The 20207-nt window shown below is 35.2% G+C and overlaps 1 protein-coding gene across 1 annotated transcript in view; it reads right to left on the bottom strand.

The window, feature by feature from the left end:
* KMO (kynurenine 3-monooxygenase) overlaps positions 1-20207 on the bottom strand; it is a 76751-nt gene that overhangs the window by 6676 nt on the left and 49868 nt on the right. Inside the window, 7 exon segments of the mRNA XM_059996743.1 lie at positions 129-186; positions 7998-8145; positions 9706-9827; positions 10752-10823; positions 13652-13817; positions 15211-15298; positions 19011-19059. Coding sequence (XP_059852726.1) covers positions 129-186; positions 7998-8145; positions 9706-9827; positions 10752-10823; positions 13652-13817; positions 15211-15298; positions 19011-19059 — 703 coding nt within the window.

Raw genomic sequence — 20207 nt, 5'->3', positions numbered from 1 at the left:
TGTTAATAGAAAAATTTATAATCCTGAACAGGAAATATGCATCATGGTTTGTAATCTTCCAGGATCAGAAATAGGTGTACAATTAATCAGCAAGGCTAGTTCGTGTCCAGTTGAGAAATTTTACTTACTAAGGTCGTTATTGAATTTATCCATTAATTCATCAAATACCAAGCAGTCTTCAAATCCCTAAAACAAGAAAAAATAAACTGTAAATAATAAATACTTCTTAGCAGTTTTGAATAGACTTTTCATTGGTGAGTATAATTCACAGAATGTTTACTCTCAACCAGCACATAACAGCCAAATAATCACACTTAGCATTGAATTCTGATTAAAAAGACAATTGACTGTATGTTTGATGGTTTTATCTTTGCCCGATTTACTCATATATATATATATATATATAATTTAGAATATGATCAAAATTTTAAATTACTTGTAATTTTGACAATTCCTTTGCTTCTTCAAGAAGCAAAAATAATTATATTGTTCTACCATGAGCATTAGAATAATATTTAAACTATTCAGGGCTTTAAGATTCACATTTAGAGCAATTTAATGACAGGATAGAACTTTCATATTAACTTACTTTCTATAAGCCAAGATTAAAGCAAATTTTCAATCAACAAATCTACAAAATTAGTAAGGTACTATGCTAAATGAAGTAGGGAGAAGAAAATAAAAAGCTATGTTTCCCTGCATCCTAGGAATTCAAACTATGGTTTTAAGACAATATAAAAATATGTAAAGGTTAAGAAATAAAATATTTCTATATCAATTATACATATCATACCTGAAGCAAATAAATTTGTCAATTATATAGGCTGTTAATGCTATAGGAATTTAGAAATGAGAGATACCATATAGGGATGAGATAACACTCTTAAATTCTTTATTTAATTAATTCATTTATTCCTGGAGAATTCCTATGAGATAGGTATATTAAAATCCGAATTTTACAGATAAGGAAGTAGAAATAAGTTAGTTGCATGAGAACATATTCTAATAAATCATGAAGCCAGACTTTGAACCAGGGAGTTCTAATTATCCACTATACTAAAATTGATGTTTCCTTACTTTTTTAAAAATTTAAGTACAGTTGACTTACCATATTATATTTATTTCAGGTATACAACATAGTGATTTGATATTTTTATAGATTATAGTCCATATAAAGGTATTATAAAATATAGGCTATATATTCTGTGCTGTATATTACATCCTTGCATCTTATTTATTTTATGCCTCATAGTTTGTACCTCTTAATCCCCTTCCTCTATCTTGCCCCTCCCCCTACCCTTCTACCCACTGGTAACCACTAGTTTGTTCTCTATATCTGTGAGTCTGTTTCTGCTTTGTTATATTCGTTCATTTGCTTTAGTTTTTAGATTCCACATATAAGTGAAAACGTACAGTATTTGTCTTTCTTTGTCTGACTTATTTCACTAACCATAATACCATCCAGGTCCATCCACGTTGTTGCAAATGGCAAAATTTTGTTCTTTTTTATGGTTGAGTAATATTCTGTTGTATATACATAGTACTTCTTTATCCATCCATTGTTAATGGACAGTTAGGTTGCTTCCATATCTTGGCTATTGTAAATAATGCTGATATGAACATGGGGTGTATATATCTTTTCAAATTAGCATTTTAATTTTCTTTGGATACATACCATGAGTGGAATTTCTGGACCATATGGTAGTTCTATTTTTAATTTTTTGAGGAACCTCCATACTGTTTTCCTTAGTGGCTGAACCAATTTACATTCCCACCAACACTACTAGAATTCCCTTTTCTCCACATCCTTGACAACACTTGTTCTTTGTTGTCTTTTTGATGATAGCCATTCTGACAACTATGAGATGATATCTCACGGTGGTTTTGATTTGTACTTCCTTGATGATTAGTGATGTTGAGCATCTTTTCATATGCCTGTTGGCCATCTGTATGTCTTCTTTGGAAAAATGCCTATTCAGGTCTTCTGCCCATTTTTTAAATTGGGTTGTTTGTTTTCTTGACATTGAGTTCCATGAGTTTTTATATATTTTTGATATTAACCCCTTATCAGACATTACATTTGCAAAGATCTCCCATTCAGTAGGTTGCCTTTTCCTTTTGTTGATGGTTTCCTACACTGTGCAAAACTTTTAAGTTTGATTAGGTTTCACTTGTTTGTTTTGCTTTTGTTTCTTTTGCTTGAGGAGACAGATCCAAAAAAGTATTACTAAGACCTATGTGAAAGCATTTCTTTTCTTCTAATAGTTTTATGGTTTCATATCCTACACTTAAATCTTTAATCCATTTTGAGTGTATTTTTGGGTATAATAGGAGAAAATATTCTAATTTCATTCTTTTACATGTAGCTGTCCAGTTTTCCCAACACCACTTATTGAAGAGACTGTCTTTTCCCCATTGTATATTTTTGCCTCCTTTGCTGTAGATTAACTGACCATATCTGCATGGGTTTATTTCTGGGCTCGCTGTTCCATTGACCTATGTGTCTGTTTTTGTGTCATTACCATACTGTTTTGATGATTATAACTTTGTAGCATAGTCTGAATTTAGGGTCCATGATACCTCCAGCTTTGTTCTCTTTTCTCAAGATTGCTTTGTCTACTGAGGGTCTTTTGTAGTTCCTTACAAATTTTAGGATTTTTTTCTAGTTCTGTGAAAACTGTCATGAATATTTTGATAAGAATTGCATTAAGTTTGTAGATTGCTTTGGGTAGTATGGACATTTTAACAATATTAATTCTTCCAATCTATGAATACAGGATATCTTTCCATTTATTTTTATCATCTTTAATTATCTTTATCAATGTCTTATAGTTTTCAGAGTATAAGTCTTTCACTTCCTTGGTTAAATTTATTTCTATGTGTTTTATTATTTTTGGTGCAATTCTAATATTGTTTTCTTGCTTTCACTTTCTAATAGTTCATTATTAGTGCATAGAAAAGCAACAGGTTTCTGTATATTAATCTTGTATCCTGCCACTTTACTGAATTCATTTATTAGTTCTAATATTTTTTTGGTGAAGACTTTAGGGTTTTCTATATATAATACGTCATCAGCAAATAGTGACAGTTTTACGTCTTCCTTTCCAATTTGGATGGCTTTTACCTCTTTTACTTGTCTGATTGCTATGACTAGGACCTCCAGTACTATATTAAATAGAAATGGTGAGAGTGGACATCCTTATCTTGTTCCTGATCTTAGAGAAAAAGCTTTCAGCTTTTCACTGCTGAGTATGATGTTATCTGTGGGTTTGTCATAAATGACCTTTATTATGTTGAGATATGTCCCCTCTGTACAAATTTTGTTCAGAGTTTTTATCAGAATGGATGTTGAATTTTGTCAAATGCCTTTTCTACATCTATTGAGATGGTCATGTGATTTTTATCTTTTGTTTTGATAATGTGATTTATCACACTGGTTGATTTGCAGATATTGAACCATACTTGTACTGCAGGGATTAATCCCAGTTTATCATAGTTTATGATTCTTTTAATTTATTGTTAAATTTATTTGCTAATATTTTGTTGAGAATTTTTATATCTATATTCATCAGAAAAATTGGTCTGTAATATTCTTTTATTTTTTTGTAGTGTCTTTGTATATGTTGGTATCAGGGTAATGCTGAACTCAGAATGAATTTGGGAGTGTTCCCTCCTCTTCAATTTTTGGAAAATGTTTGGCAGAATTCATCTGGGAATTTCTTAGTCCTGGTTTTGTTTGTTGAGTGTTTTTGATTATTAACTTAGTTTCAGTACTAATAATCAGTCAGTTCAGATTATCTATTTCCTCCTGATTCAGTCTTGGAAGATTGTATGTTTCTAGAGATCTATCTGTTTCTCTCAGGTTGTCCAGTTTGTTGGCATATTCATAGTATTCTCCTATGATTGTTTGTGTTTCTGTGATAATGGTTATATCTTCTCCTCTTTCATTTATTATTTTGTTTATTTGGATCCTCTCTCTTTTTTTCTTAGTGAGCTTGGGTAAAGGTTTATCTGTTTTTTGTTTATCTTTTTAAAAAACCAGCCCTTGATTTCATTGATCTTTTCTATTTTTTTTTTTTGAGGGGGTTCTCTATTTTATTTATTTCCACTCTGATCTTTATTATTTCCTTCCTTCTGCTGACTTTGGGCTTTGTTTTTTCTTCTTTTTCTAATTTCTTCAGATAAGATAGGTTGTTTACTTGAGACTTTTCTATTTTCTTGAGGTAGGCCTGAAATGCTATAAACTTCCCTTTTAAAACTGCTTTTGCCATCCTGTAAATAACAATTAAGTCCACCTGGTCTAATGTGTCATTTAAGGCCACTGTTTCCTTTTAGACTTTCTGTCTGGATGATTTATCCATTAAGGCAAATAGAGTGTTAAAGTCCTCTACTATTATTGTATTACTGTCAATTTCTCCCTTTATGTCTGTCAATATTCACTTCATATATTTAAGTACTCCTATATTCGATGCATATATGTTTACAGTTTTTATATCTTCTTCCTGTATTGACCCCTTTATCATTATATTATGTCCTTCTTTTTCTTTTATTATAGACTTTGTTTTAAAATTTAATTTTTCTGATATGAGTATTGCTACCCAGCTTTCCTTTTGTTTCTATTTGCATGGAATATCTTTTTCCATCCCCTCACTTTCAATCTGTGTGTGTGTCTTTAGCTCTGAAGTGAGTCTCTTGTAGGCAGCAGAGAGATGGATCTTATTTTTTAATCCAATCAGCCACCCTATGTCTTTTGACTGGAGCATTTAATCCAATGACATTTAATGTGGTTATTAATAGGTATGTGCTTATTGCCATTTTATTATTTTTTTTCTGGTAGTTCTTCTTTGTTCTTTTCTTTTTCTTTTAGTCTCTTCCTTTGTGGTTTGATGATTTTCTTTAGTGTTATGTTTGTGTTCCTATCTCTCTAATTTTTGTGTATCTATTCTAGGTTTTTGATTTGTGGTTACCATGGAGTTCATATATGTTGACCTAAACTATACCTACTTGTTTTAAACTGATAGACATTTAAGTTCAAAAACATTCTAAAAGACCTACTTTTTTTACTCCTCCCCCATGGTTTGTGTTTTTTATGTCATATTTTACATTTTCAGGCCTATCCTTTAACTGTTTATTGTAATTATACTTGATTTTACAGTTTTTGTCTTTTAACCTTTGTTCTAGCTTATTTAAGTGGTTGATCCACAGCTCTTACCATATATTTGCCTTTACCAGTGGGATTTTTCCCTTCTTATTTTTCTTATTTCTTGTTACAGCCTTTTCCTTTTTACTTAAAGAAGACACTTTAACATTTCTTGTAAGGTCGATTTAGTAATGATAAACTCTTTTACTTTTTGCTTGTCTGGGAAACTATCTCTCCTTCAATTCTGAACAATAACCTTGCTGGGTAAAGTATTCTTAGTTGTAGGTTTTTTCCTTTCAGCACTTTAAACATATCATTCCATTCCCTTCTGGCCTGCAAAGCTGCTACTGAAAAATCAGCTAATATGATTGCCTATGGGCGTTCCCTTGTTTGTGATTCTTTGTTTTGTTCTTGCTGCCTTTAAAATTCTTTCTTTAATTTTGCCATTTTCATTGTCTTGGTGTGGGTATTTTGGGGTTCATCTTGTTTGGAACTCTTTTTGTTTCCTGTACCTGGATATCTGTTTCCTTCTTCAGGTTAGGTAAGTTTTCAGCCACAATTTCATCAAATACATTTTCTACCTCTTTCTCTCTCTTCTTATTCTGAGACCCCTATAATGTGAATGTTAGTATGTTTGATTGTCTCAGAGGTCTCATTTTTAAGAATTTGTTTTTCTTTTTGCTGTTCTGATTTTGTGATTTCCACTATTCCTTCTTTCAGATCACATATGCATTCTTCTATATCACCTAATCTGCTGTTGAATCCCCCTAGTGTATTTTTCATTTCAGTTATTATATTCTTTAGCTCTGATTGGTTTTTTCTTATATTTTCTAAATCTCTGTTGAAGTTTTCAATGAGTGCTTTCATTCTACTCCCAAGTTTGGTGAGCATCTTTATGACCATCGCTTCTAACCCTTTATTAAGTTAATTATTTATCTCTATTTCATTAGGGTATTTTTCAAGGGTTTTACTTTGTTCTTTTGTTTGAAACATATTCCTCCATTTTCTCATTTTGTTTAACTTTCTATGTTTGTCTCTATGAAATTACGTGAAAGTTACCTGTCCTGGTCTTGAAGGCATGTCCTATGATGTCCTATTCAGTCTGCACGTGCCCACTGGCTTTGGTGGGAGAGCTGCATCTGAAGTGAGCATGGGCCACACTTTCCCCTAGGGTATGCTGGCAGCCACCACTTTGGTGGGAAATAGGGCTGGATTCAGAGGGGCTAGAGCCAGATCCAGTTGCAGCCAGGGCTTCTCCTAGACTCAGTGGCAGTCACTGCCCTATGGGGTAGGGTTTGAGGCTCCCAGGGCCTGGAGTAGAAGCCCCAAGGGTGGTGGGTTTCTGCTGAGTGTGATGACAATCTCTGCCTTGGTTGGGGGCATGGCCAGGTTCCTGAGGGCTTGGAGCCACACTTCTAAACTGGTTCTGCTTTTTGCCCATGTGTACACACCTTGGTTAGAGGCAGGGTGGGGGCTGGAGGGGTTGGAGCCACAGTGCTGAGCTGGTTGCATTTCTTCCCTGGTGTGTGCATGCTCATTAGCAATAGCAGCCTCCACCTTAGTGGGGAACAGCACCAGAGTAGGAGGTGCTGGAGCAGGAGCCCAGTGCAGGTTGTGGGGTACACTGGGGCAGCCCTGGCAGGCCATCCAGAGCAACCAGCAGTTGTCAGTCTGCTGCCTCCATGCTGGGATTGGGAGCAAGCAAGTCTGTGTACATGCTCTTCAGGAGCAGAGTATCAGTTTCTTACTGCCCCCTAGTAAGCCACACTGGTTTTCAAAACAGCTAAGGAGTCTCATTTTCCTGGCCTTGAACCCCAGACCTGGGGTGTCTAATATGTGGCTCAAACTCCTCGCTCCCCAGGGAGGATCCCCAAATCTGTGATAGCCCCTTCCTCTTCTGGGTCACACACTAGGGGTGTATGTCTTGACTAGATCAATTCTCCTCCCCTCCTACCAGACTCCATGTGGTTCTTTCTTTACAGCCTTGGTTGTAGAAGAGCTATTCTGCTAGTCTTCAGGTTGTTCACAGTGAGTTTCTCTATGTGTAGCTGTAGTTTTGATGTGTTCGTGGGAGGAGGTGAACTCAGGGTCCTCCCACTCTGCCGACTTGATCCCACCTCTCTTGTTATGTTTTTGTAAAACAAAATGTTTTTGACTACTTTGCTCAAAATATAATTGATTAGATTCATAAGCTCTTTATTCTTGGACTATATCCCATTCACCAAAACAATATAAGACTATGGTTATAAAACTAATAGTAATCAAACACACATGCACATAAAATAATTGTTTGTCTAGACAATTATTTTAGAATTCCTTAAAATTAATGTTCAATATTTGAACACTATTCATTTTCTGAAATATTTTTTAGCCAGAATGGTAAAATTTCCATTAAAGCAGCTAGTATTCAACATCTAGTCTGTTTCATCATTTTATTTAACTCTATCAATTGTGTTTTCTTTTCTTTTGGAATGAAAAAGCAGAGGGAAAAAAAAGATAATTTGGGATATTTTTCTTTTTTGATACTAACATTATAATCTCTAGAAAAAATATACTTTAAAAGTTAAGTCTTGAATTGCTGATAGTCAAGTTTCCAAATTTCAAGTCATCAATACATTTTCTAACTGAACAGAAAACTATCTTATGCTTTTTTATACAGTAAATTACTGCATCAAGTAATCCAAGAGTTGACTATATTTAGAGATCAATCTAGTTAAATAGCTGGTATGGTTTTTGAGTTGACTGTTTTCTCAGAGATTATGTGAGGATAGTTTTAAGCATATTTTTTATTTAAGACTTTTTAGTTGAGACTGACCCAGAGAAATTTAAGGGACTTACCTACAGAAAAAGAACTTACCGCATTCATTCCCTGCCCAAAAAAGGGCACTATGGCATGAGCTGCATCTCCCATCAACACACAGTGTGATTTAAAGTGAAAAGAAGAGCACTTAACAGATATCATGGGCTGGGCGGGCAACAGAAAGAAATCTTGTGCCAGGGTTTGCCTTTAGAGGAAAACAATAAAAATGTAAAAATGTTAAGCTGGGTATTAAATATTGTGTAATTCTTTCAGATTTACTGGCTTTGTTAACATAATATTTCATTGAAAAGTACGTGAGAATGCCAGGAAGAAAACAGGAGAGGGAGAACTGAAGTTTCTTCTAATTCCCAAATTCCACTGTTCTATTTATATTCTTAATTTGCAACAGTTTTAATCACATCCAAAAAGAACAAGTTTAGCTGCATTTGAATAACTTGAAATTTATCTGTGTTATATGTCATGAAAATTTTATTATCAAGCACACAGATCACACAATTTTCAACTACGTTGGAATGCTTTAGGTTTCCTTGGAGAAACTTGAGATGCAGTTGTGCATTTGATTAGCACACAACAAACCAAAATTAAGTTAATGTGAATCCATGTGTATTTGGAAATGAACAACTGTAATCAAGCTAGTATCTGTTCAAGCATCTACAGAGGTTTTGTGGAAGCTATAGGTAGAGAAGTAGTACATACACTAGAGGATCTTAAATCTAGTTGGAGAGGCAAGAAAGAGCCATAGAACAAGTTCTGAAGTAGCTAAGGGCTAAATTTTGGTGTGCAGAGATTTCCCTTCAAAGTCAGAGAAGAAGCCAACAGAGGCAATTGAATTTTTCTGCAGGAAAGGATGAGAACTGACAATTTTTAATAGATTTGCTATGGGTGGGCAGTGGGCTATCCCTTTTACATAATTAGCTCATTCAATTTTCAAAATAGCCCTAAAAGTTAGGTAACCTGATGTCTATTTTAATGATGAAAAATCTGAGACTCAGGGAAGTCAGGGACAAGAGCAGTATTAAAATCTTGCTCTTTCTGCAATATTGTGCTGCCTCCATGAAGACATCGCTGGAGATAGAAAGTGAGCTGGATTCCAGGACGGAGTGACAGTGGGAGAGAGGCACTGAGTGAGACCAAATGACAAGGTCCATATGAAGGGGAAGTTGATATGGGCTAGAGGAGCTGAGACTGATTATCCAGACAGCTAATACAATTAGCTATCAATTTGGGGGAACTTTATATGTGCCTGGCCCTGTGCTGAATGATTTATAGGCATGATCCCCTTTACTCCTCACAAAAACCCTTTGGTGCAGGTATTACTATTATCACCATTTTACTGTGAGGGGCGTGAGACATAGGAAAGCTTATACAGCTAGCAACTGGTGGACTTGAGACTTGAGGTTGCCAGCTATTTCTGCCTTGATATAAGATTTGTGTTCCCACCAGCAGAAGGAAGCACAGACAAGCCCTAAGGGGACTGAGCGCCTGCTCAGGGTACATAGAAGGTCCAGGGACATTGGTGATTTGTCTTTCCCAGGGAAACTGGCCTGGCCTGGATTTTTTCAGAATTCCTGTTCACAGCACAAGATCTTCTTGGACTTTTGCTGTAATCTAGGCTTCCTGTCCAGGTCACTGCATGATTAGTCATGCTTAACAAAAACGGAAATAAGTGCATTAGCCTTTATTTGAACTTTGAATAACTCAAACCAGTGGGGCAAAAGGCACAATTGCACATCTTGAGACTTACTTTCCAATTAGAGGGATAGAATCCGGAAAGTACTTCTGGAAGAAATTCAGCACATCACTACTAGTTTGCAGTTTCTCAAACTCTTCAAAGGGCATGAACAAAGTACACGTGAAAGATTTGTTCTGTGAGAAGAAGAGGAACAGTGTGAGAGAGATCAGGGGGCCAGGCAACGCTGGCACTAAGGCAGACCCCTAAATCACAGACCGCTTGCTGTGGCTCAGGGGCCTCTGGGAAGAATGTCCAAGCAGACAGGAAAGGCAGCCTCTCTTTCTTCCCTCACTCCCAAGGAAAAGCTCCGTCAAGTCCCAAGGTGCTCCCCAGCTTCTTGGTTATCAGGAGAATTTTATACTGTAAACTCAAGATATTTTCACCAAGCAAACATTACACTTCTTAGATTATTAATAGGTTGGTTGGATTTGATTTCTCCTCTTTTTTTTCTTTATTGTTGTTCCATTTAAGATGTTATGATATTAAGGCATTAGACCCTAGGACTGTTAATAAGTGAAGAAAGAAAAAAAGAAAGTAAAAGACCAACCAGAGAAATATCAATAGGTATATCTGTCTATATTATCTATATAGATAATATAGATAATAATAACTATATATATGTATATATTATATATTAACATAGCAAAAAAGTTTCTTTCTAATGAAAGAACAGCCATGCTCTTTTGAGATAATGATTTTTCCAATGTTGTCCTACAGATATTAAAGGATGAAAAATACTTCCTAATATATAACCTAAATCTCTTTGGCTTTATTTCGGGACCATTTCTTCCTGTGTTGTCTTGGGGAAGATGGCAGTCAGGTACCACCACACATAAACCCCCATTAGTCATTCATATATGTTAAATATCCTCTCCAAAGTAAATAGTTTGGATTCCTTCAGGTTTTTCCTCAGTATCCCCAGAGTTTCAGATATAATCACTAAATAGACTAAACAATGATGAAGTTGATTACATTCATGCATACAGAGTATAAAAGTAAGTAACGAAAAACATTAATTATATATGCAAAATTACAGTTGATAAGAAATTTTACACTACCATGTTAGGAAGTGCAATCATCATAAAGGTATCTCTAGGCCAAATATGTAGATAATTAGGTTCCATGGCATACTGCAGGGAAAAAAGGAATATATAATTAGTGCATTAATGTAGCACATCTGCATTAACAAATTAAACACGATGATTCTGTTTATGTTATAATTGTTTCCACAGCAATTTAAATCAGTGTCATATGCATGGTGATGTGCACATCCATTGCTATGTAAAGCAGAAGTTTTCTTAGAAAAGACTTTGTGTTCTGTCTTTATAAACTCAGGCTTAGGTGAGTTTTTGATACCATGTATAATTGAAGATTTGAGAACATGCTGTAAGATATTCATTTTCTCTCTCTCCTCTATTTCGGACACACGCACATATATACACATACACAAATATGTATACATACATATATAAAATGTATATTATATACACACATAAGCTGTGGATGTGTGTATATATGTGTAATATTTTTCTACTTTATTTTTTACCTTATTTGGGTACTTATTTGTATAAACAGAAAGATCCTAAGTTTAAATTTCATGGACAAAACAAAATTTTACAAACAAGCCTCTTATTGCTTGTTTACTACAACATAAATAATAGAGAGAAATGCTCCCTCTTTAGCAAAGCCACTACAGGGCAATAGCCACCTGAGTAGGTATGTATGGCTTGGGCACATGAATTGACCCAAAGACCCAAGTGACCCAAACCACTGAGGTTCCCAGGGGTATTACATATATAAGAATATGCCATCCATTTCCCAACTATTTTAAGTTTGTATTATTTTCTATAAATGTTTAGAGAGCACCTACCATGTATATGTCTTATGGTAGTAAAAAGATGACAGAAAGTACATCTTAGTCTCCTAGCTAACATTTTCACACTTTTTTATAGTTATTTGTGTCTTAGGAGATGAAACTGCTTCTTCCCGGCTTTTTTAACCCCAGAGCCCCAAAGAAAGCCCAATACACAGACAAAGAGATGAATAAGTGAATAACACTTTGACACCAAAGATCTCACAAAGCAGTTGAATAGACAAGATATATACATATGAAAAGCTCCCAAAAACTTCTCTTTAACAACAACTCAAGTGGTAGAGAGACAAAATGATTTGGTGCCTAGGTAGAAGTTTAGGAAATAAAAACTGGTCGGGTAAGAGGATTGTGGGTCTGGGATGGCTGAATCAAGGGATTGGTAGATTAGATAGCAGTGAAGGACAGTGGCTGCTGGTGAGGGTGAGCACGCTGAGCAACGTGGAGGGGGAACAAATGAGCATGGTGCCTTACTGGTAATAGGACACCAGCCTGGATGAGGTGAGCCTCCTTGCTTCCCTCTTGCTATCTTTTGACCTATTCTACATGGTGTTGATAAAGCAAATATGATACCAAAAACATTTTGATATTCATACATATTTCATGACCCTAGAAAACAACTCTTTAAATTTTCAGGTTCTTTATTCCAAGTCACGCTCTCAATAGATATCCTTATGCAACAGCGGTCCCAAGGTCAGATTTGTCATAATTCCCATGGGTCTTCTTACTACAAGTCCCTCCACACATAAAGTCTAAGCGAGACAGTTTGCTTGCTGTGCAAAAACAGCTTTAAGATAAGCTCCCACATAATTCCCAAAAGCACTCCCTTAATATTCACCCAACTCTGTCACTCATCCAATCTCTCCCTCCTACTCCACCTGTCAGAGATGGAGTGAAAATGTCTGCTACATTAGAAAAAGAAAAAAGGAAGGAAGAAAAGGAAAAAGAAAAGAAAGGAAGGAAGAAAGAAAGAAGTGGAGAAAAAGTTTCATAGAATTGTTTTTGGGCCATGTCAAAATATTCCCATGTCTGGTCACATTACTATGTCAAAACAGCATTTCTTAAAAGAGTAAAAACTTTCTATAAACCACCAATCATTACTATTAAATAGGAACACCTTGTAAATAAATGGCTATCTTAAATCTACACTAGTAGGCATGATCCCACTCAAACTGGGGACAATTTTTCAACAGAATCCTATAATCCAGAATTATCAGATCCTGGGCCATTAGAATATGACCCACCTGAAGACCATAAAATATCATTGAAGAATTAGTAAATCCATGTTTAACCAGGAGGAAGAAATAGAAAGACAACGAAATGTTAAAATATGGATTTGACTGGCTGATAGTTTAGTATATAAGTGGTATATAATACCACTATCCCAAACTGACAAACTATTTCATAGATGTCTGAATTTCAAATAGTATAGATTAAATCAGTACCTTAAAAATATATGTTTTATATGCAAATCAAGTATTTAACTAATGCTGTTTACTTTTCATTACTGATAAGCCAAGATCCTCATTGCTTCTGTTGGTGTTTTAATTTTCCTTATTAAATTCCTACATTTATTTGTTTATGACAATACACAATATACATACTACATATTTCCCTCCGGCCACATACGGTTTAACATGGGAAGGAGGGAATGAGAAACATGCAATGCAAATCTCTTTGAAACAACTTGCTGTTCACTTTATTTAATAACTTTTGCATTTAATCATGAGTATAAGAACTCTGGATTGTCAGTATACATAGTTGATTCCCAACCCAATTTTTTTCTCCCAAGAGATAATAGAAAAATGATATTATTGTGTAAGACAAATCCCCTGTGTGTTTCCAATAAGGTAGTTGTAATTCCTCTCCTTTCTTCCATTCAAGAAAACATATCAAAAGGTAAGGGAGTGAGAGTGATATTATTAAAGAGATACCTGTACATCCAATTTATTATTAATTACAAAATACTTGTGGCCTTGATCAAGATATGCTATGAGAACAACTGCACTAGAATATGCTTCTATACTAATACGGGGCAGGGGGAGGAGGAGAGTTGTAGAAAGAAGAAAAGAAAGGGAAAGGACTTACATCCCCATTCTTAGGTGGAATAGTCAATTCCATGAACCCATGAGGAATGTATTGTTGACTGTAATCAAAGCGGGGTTTCTTCATGAGGTGAGTTCTGACAGTGGAATAGGCTCCATCACATCCTACAATGAGGTCACAGGTGACATCTTTGGCAACGTTCTCATGTCTGAAAAATAAAATAAATCATCAAAAAAAAAAAAGCCTAGTGGTGAAAATGATGAAGTACCTCTATTGGGTATAAAAAGTAGTGACTTAATGGGGCCACTACTCACTTTTACCTATCTGATTTAGAGCTTTGAGTGGATAGCTATAAAATGAAGATAACAATTGTCCCAGTCATGGGTTTGCTTATGAGAATGAGGATAACACACAACCATACTGATTAACAAAGACATGCTAGGCCACAGAAGCATGACTAAGAGTTGAGTTCCCTGCATGAAGGAAGAGAACCTTGAAAAGAAAGCAAAGTGTTTCAAATGGAGGGAATGTATGAACAACCACAGGAATGTGACCAGAATCTTCTAGGAGCAACACATTTGTCTTGAACAGAGGGGATCAGAAGATGAATTTAAGAAAAGAATACAATTGGGAAGGGAGGAGAAGAGAATGAATGTTAAGACAAAAGGTTTAAATACATTATTCTGGCAAATGGGAGAAAACAATTTTTTTCCATTGGGGAGATGGTGTATAAAGAGTAGTAATTTAAGATAACTTACTTAGGAGTGGAAACATTGCAGTGGAACCAGAGTGCAGACGGGAAAGAAATGGGGACAAGGTGACTGTAGTAGCCTGCATGTGTGGGGATGAGAGCCCAAGGATTGTGGCGCTCAGGAAGAAGGAAGACATAGGCTCTGAGGCAAACAGAAAGAATGAATGATTGGTGCATGTTTATAGGTCTAGTGGGAGAAAATATGGAAAGGGCTACATCAAGGATGATTTTAATTATTTGGGTAATAGTACTAGGGAAGTCAGGAATGGGAGATGCTTGGTGACAAATAGAGGATCAAGGTTTTAGATGTGTTTGAGATTATGGCAAGTAGTTGTGAAGGTGTTTAATGGGAAATTAATATTGATTAAGATTGAAATAAGGATTGAGAATGAAGAAAAAGGCCTGGCCTGGAGATATTAATCATAGAAATGTGAATTTACAAGTAGTTGTTGAATGAACTGTGAATCCATGACATATCCCACGAGTGGGATATGAGGTTTAGAACGCTAGAGGAAATGGAGTTGGCCAAGGGGAGGCAGACAAACAGTATTCAGAAAGAGGGGAGGAGACAGGGCAGCGGAGGGTCATCTGTTTCAAGGGAGGAGAGTGTTTGAAGCAGAGTATGGTTACTAGTGTACTAGTGTAGAATCAGGAAGAATCACTGGTGCTAGTATTCAGAAGGCATCTAAGACCTATTTTCAATATAAAATTACTTGATTCTAGAAACTATTTGAATTACCCTGTTAGTTATCATTTAATTCTTTCAAAAGAGTCAGAGAACAAAGTTTACAGGTACAATTCTCCACGTCAACCCTTCACCTCTGAAGTCAAAAGGCTAACCGGTGATTACCCAAGCACTGTGATCGTTCCTTCCTCAGGATTACATTTCAACAGCCTGTGGCCAAAGTGCACCTTTGCATTGGGATATTTCTCAACAGCTGAGGAAACAAAGAAAGACAACTAATAGAAATGAAATTCCAATTCTTATTTCACTTAATCAAATTGAAATATTAATCATTTTCTGAGAACAGTGTGATAGAGATACTTATTCTTACCAATGTAAAAATGAGTTAGTTAAAAGGTAATTTGACAACTATTTGGCAAATGTTCCAGGATAATTTGGTAGCAAAAGAGATAAATAAAAATCAACTATCCTCATCTCAAAAAAAAAAAAACTAATTCCATTATGCAAATTCTTATATCACTGTAATTGTTGGCACCCTAGGAAAGAAGCTGTCATCACATATTTTAAAAGTTTTCCCCAATTTAAGGCTTAATTTGTGATCGGAAATATTCAATCAAACTTCCTTTCTCATACTATGTCTGACTTTATATTTCTTTTTAGCAAGTCCTCTAGACTTCTAGCTCAATTTGTCATAAATATAGATTATTGATACTAATTCTTTTTGTAATCAAACACTGCAACAGTTAGGGGAAAATGAGTAAGAAGATTTGAAACTTAATAAGTAGAATCAAATTATTTTAGTGCTTTCTTTGCCTGCTAACAATCTATAGTGTATTTCGTTTTCTGAATTATTAATTATGTTCTTATCATAGTAGTAAATTTATTTTTGTTCCTATTAGTTCTCATGGGCAGGAGATCTATAATTAGTGGTTATTTATTGTTCTTAAAGCTACAAATCAGAATGCAGGTGTTAGAGCTGGAATAGACCTCAGAGATGATTTATTTCAAAACTCTTCATCTTATAAATGGAATAACCAAGATCCTGGAGGGAAAGACAATTTGCCTGAGATCATACAAAGTAAAAAAATTAGGAAAAATAATCCAGAAGTCTGACTTCTGTACTTATCTCTCCTTTTCATCTCAGGTTTTGTCTTTTTTTTGTTCTGCTTTGCTTGAGTTTGATTTGGGGTCTGAAGACTTTAAGATTCTTGGACATGGGATTAGAAGCTTTAGAATATTGAAATCTGAGATAAGCCTAAGACTGATCTGTGTTTAAGAAACCTTTTGACAAATAACTTGGAGAAGTCAGAGTTTACCTGAACCACTATGGGTGTCTTTTATCAATACAAACACAAAATGTGTTTGTGGAATCAACCTTTTTGTAAATTAAATTTTATTTTATTTTCAAATTAGATGTATAGTAATACATCCCAAAGAATTTTCCATGGAACACTAGTCCTGTGATATGTTCCCCAAAATAATTGTTCTGTGGTCAGTCATTAGAGAAATGCTCATACTTTGACCCTCCTGGCTGTGCTGTCCTGGTCCCCAGATATATGTTGCTCTAGAGTGCTTGAAATGCAGCTGGTCTGAATGGAGATGTGATGTACCCACTGGGTTTTGACAACTTAGTACCAAAAAATAAAAAGAATAAAATGTCTCATGAGTAGCTTTCTTACATTGATTGTACATTGAAATGATAATATTTTGGATATATTAGGTTAAATATACTATTAAAATTAATTTCACCTATTTCTTTTTAGGTTTTCTAATGTGGTTAATATAAAGTTTTAAATTATACATGTGGCTGGCATTTGTGGTCACATCTTAGACAGCATTGCTCTAGAAAATCCACACTACAGACTAGTAGAATAAAGGCCCTGAGAAGTACTGTAAGAAAAGACTTTTAAAACTAAGTTGATGCAGGGTTTATTAAATTTACCTGACCACATATACTTTTTCTGTTTGTTTTACTTAACAATTATTAATAGCTCACCAAATAGTAAACTATGAAACAATCCTACATGAAAAGCTGATTCAGGGAAGTGACTTAGTTACAGTACTTTCAGAGGTGAGGCTCTTCTATTAGAAGGAATGAGCATTTATCTGTGGAATGGGTGGCTCACACATCTGATGCCATGTAAAGGAATAAGAGCTGTGTAAAAGAACTTTATATGTCAAACAAACTTTAGGAGTCAAGAGATTCAGCATTCTTTTTATCAACATATTTATGTCATTTATGAAATTGCATGCTGTGCAGTGCACCCCTAATGAAAAACAGGGGAGCATGCAAGATTGGATCTCCTTATTATTAGCAGGTGTTTCATATATTATATATAATACTGGAGGCAGTGACCATAATAGTTAAAAGCATGGACTTCGGAATAGACAAACTCAAGTTCAAATCCAGATTCTACTACTTATTAGCAGTGTAATCTGCTACTCTGTGGAGCTCTCCAAGCCTCCTTTACCATCTATAAAACTGAGGTAAAAATAATTCCCACTTCACAGAGTTGTTTGGAGGGTTATACAAATTGATGCAATATAAAGCAATTAACATAGTGCCTGGTGCATCAGTGAATATTGTCTATTATTTTTATCAATAAATTCATAGGATACTCTTAAGAGATTATCTTAGGTCCACTATGCTACTTTTTCAAAAATCTGTTTTGTAGTTTCTTTTCTTAAGATCAACATGAATATATCAAGCAACCTAGCCCACCCCCACCTATCTACTCATCCAAAAGTCAGTCTTACAACTACAAGTAAAGAAGTAGAAATAAGAATACTAAGCCCTATATCTTAAGTACCTGGTGAATCAACTAGAGTGACCTTCCCTATCACTCCTCCTCCCAGTTGAATTCAATTCAACAGATATGTTGCAAACTCACCCTGGGTAGGGGACTGAGGAGAAACACAGATAAATCATTGGAACTTCTGCTCTCCAAAAATCCAAGGCTGCTGGAACGCATTGAGGGATTGATTGATTTAAAAGAAAGTAGAAATACTAATGGCATGCTTTGCATGGAATGAATCTGTTTAGTACAAATGCTGAAGAAGAGAAAAAACTATGATAAAGGGCTACATGGAATGTGATTGGATTGATTATCCAAGCTACAAATTTAATTTGCAATCCAGGGACTTTTCAATTAATAGGTAGGTCTTTTTAGTTACATGAGCATCTTCAGGCTTATACACCCCTTCCTCTTTCTCAACCTCCTAAACCCTGAATCTGTTTTGTCTCCTACAAATATCTTGAATCTATACCTCCCCCCAACCACTTGGCTATAGCTTTAGTCCAGGGCCTTGTTTTTGCACACAGGGATTATCATAATACTCTAAAATCTGCAGCCCTCTATCAGCCTTCACACTATTGCTTTTCATCTTTCTGATAAGAAAATCTAATTGTCTCTTTGAAAATTGTTACATCTGTATATCTGTTGTTCCACTAGACCATGAGTTCTTCACTGAGGAGTGAGCACTCATTCAATCCAGTGCCTAGAAAACAATAAGAATTCAATACACGCTGAACAAATGATTTTTATTTAGACCACTGATAAAATGAAAAAGAGATGCTGGAAGATGCATCACCACTACTTTTTTTTTTTTTTTTTTTGCGGTACGCGGGCCTCTCACTGTTGTGGCCTCTCCCGTTGCAGAGCACAGGCTCCGGACGCGCAGGCTTAGCGTCCATGGCTAACGGGCCTAGCCGCTCGGCGGCATGTGGGGTCTTCGCGGACCGGGGCACGAACCTGTGTCCCCTCCATCGGCAGGCAGACTCTCAACCACTGTGCCACCAGGGAAGCCCTCTACTTTTAAAGAAACACTTTGTATTGTACATAGTCTTGCTCTTAATAACCCCCCCAAAAAGGAATAGTAAACAAATCTCAGTAAATCATGTGACAATCATTAGTCTCATGTGCTTTACAGAAAGTGACAACTGGTGAATAAAGCACTGCACTTACCAGTCAATAGATCCTTGTTTAGATTTTCTCTGCTTATAGAAAGAATATACTGCAAGAAAAATATAATAGATACTGTTTGTTTCTGAAGAATGGACAAATATGCTTCTATTTTATTCACTCAGCAATAGGAAATATTAATCATTTAGCAGAAGGTTGCAAGCTCAGTTTTATAACCATTTAACTAAGTAATTTTTTTCTATAAACACTTTAATCAAATACATGTTATACAATGTTCACGTTTAAACTTAGGTTCGATACTATAAAAAACAAACCTTTTTCTGGTAGCAAAAACATTAGTTTCACTAAGATAGTTTTAACAATCAAACATAAATCTCATATATTCATCTTAGGTCTCTAAATCGAGCTGTGTAAAAAACTTCAGAAATGACAGCACTACTAGAATAAAGTACTATTTCCCAAAGAAACTACTTTGAAAGCCTTCATTTCGGTGTGAAAGGCTGTGTGTGTGTGTGGTGTGGTTGTGGTGGGGTGAGGGTTGCTAGGAGTAGGTGGAACCCAGCTGGGACATGTGTTGGTTGTTTCTGACTTCATAGGGCCAACTGTTCCATGAGACACAGTCAGAACAGTGCATAGGGCCCATGATATTTTCAGGGATTCATGAAAATATTTTAATTTTAGTTTATTTTAAAATCAGAAGAAAAATAAATATAATGAGTATATATAAGAATGAATCCAGTCTGGATTATATTCAAGATTAATATAATCTTTATATCAATGCACTCATACAATCTAATTTTCAATATTTATTGTTTTATAGAGAAAGGGTCTCACAAAGGCAAAAGTGCCTATCTAGAGCTCATGAAAGTCATAATGCAGTCTTGCAATTCAGGGCAAGTCTATTGCTTTAAAATTTTAAAGCATATAATTTTCCAAATTATGGGACATTACAACATTTAACACAAATATGGTAATTTATTAATCTTCACCTCATTCAAATATAGGCATTTAAAATTAACAGCTAAATCTATACATGGTGTAAAAATAACTTGGTCATGATACAGAAGCAGTGACTGAGGAGGAGCTTCCTGTGTCTTTGCTATAAATTAAAATTAACAGGGATGTCTTCATTCTCTGCCTCATGGTCGTTTTCGAGTCTTCTACATTATTAATCATTGCATTTCCATAGAAACCACACTTGTTATTCAAAGTATATTAGGAAACATTCAAATTATAAAG

Source organism: Delphinus delphis, chromosome 1, assembly GCF_949987515.2.
Source record: "Delphinus delphis chromosome 1, mDelDel1.2, whole genome shotgun sequence".
Taxonomy (NCBI): Eukaryota; Metazoa; Chordata; class Mammalia; order Artiodactyla; family Delphinidae; genus Delphinus; species Delphinus delphis.
The sequence above is the reverse complement of the archived record's forward strand: the minus strand, read 5'-3'. Positions and strand labels throughout refer to the sequence as shown.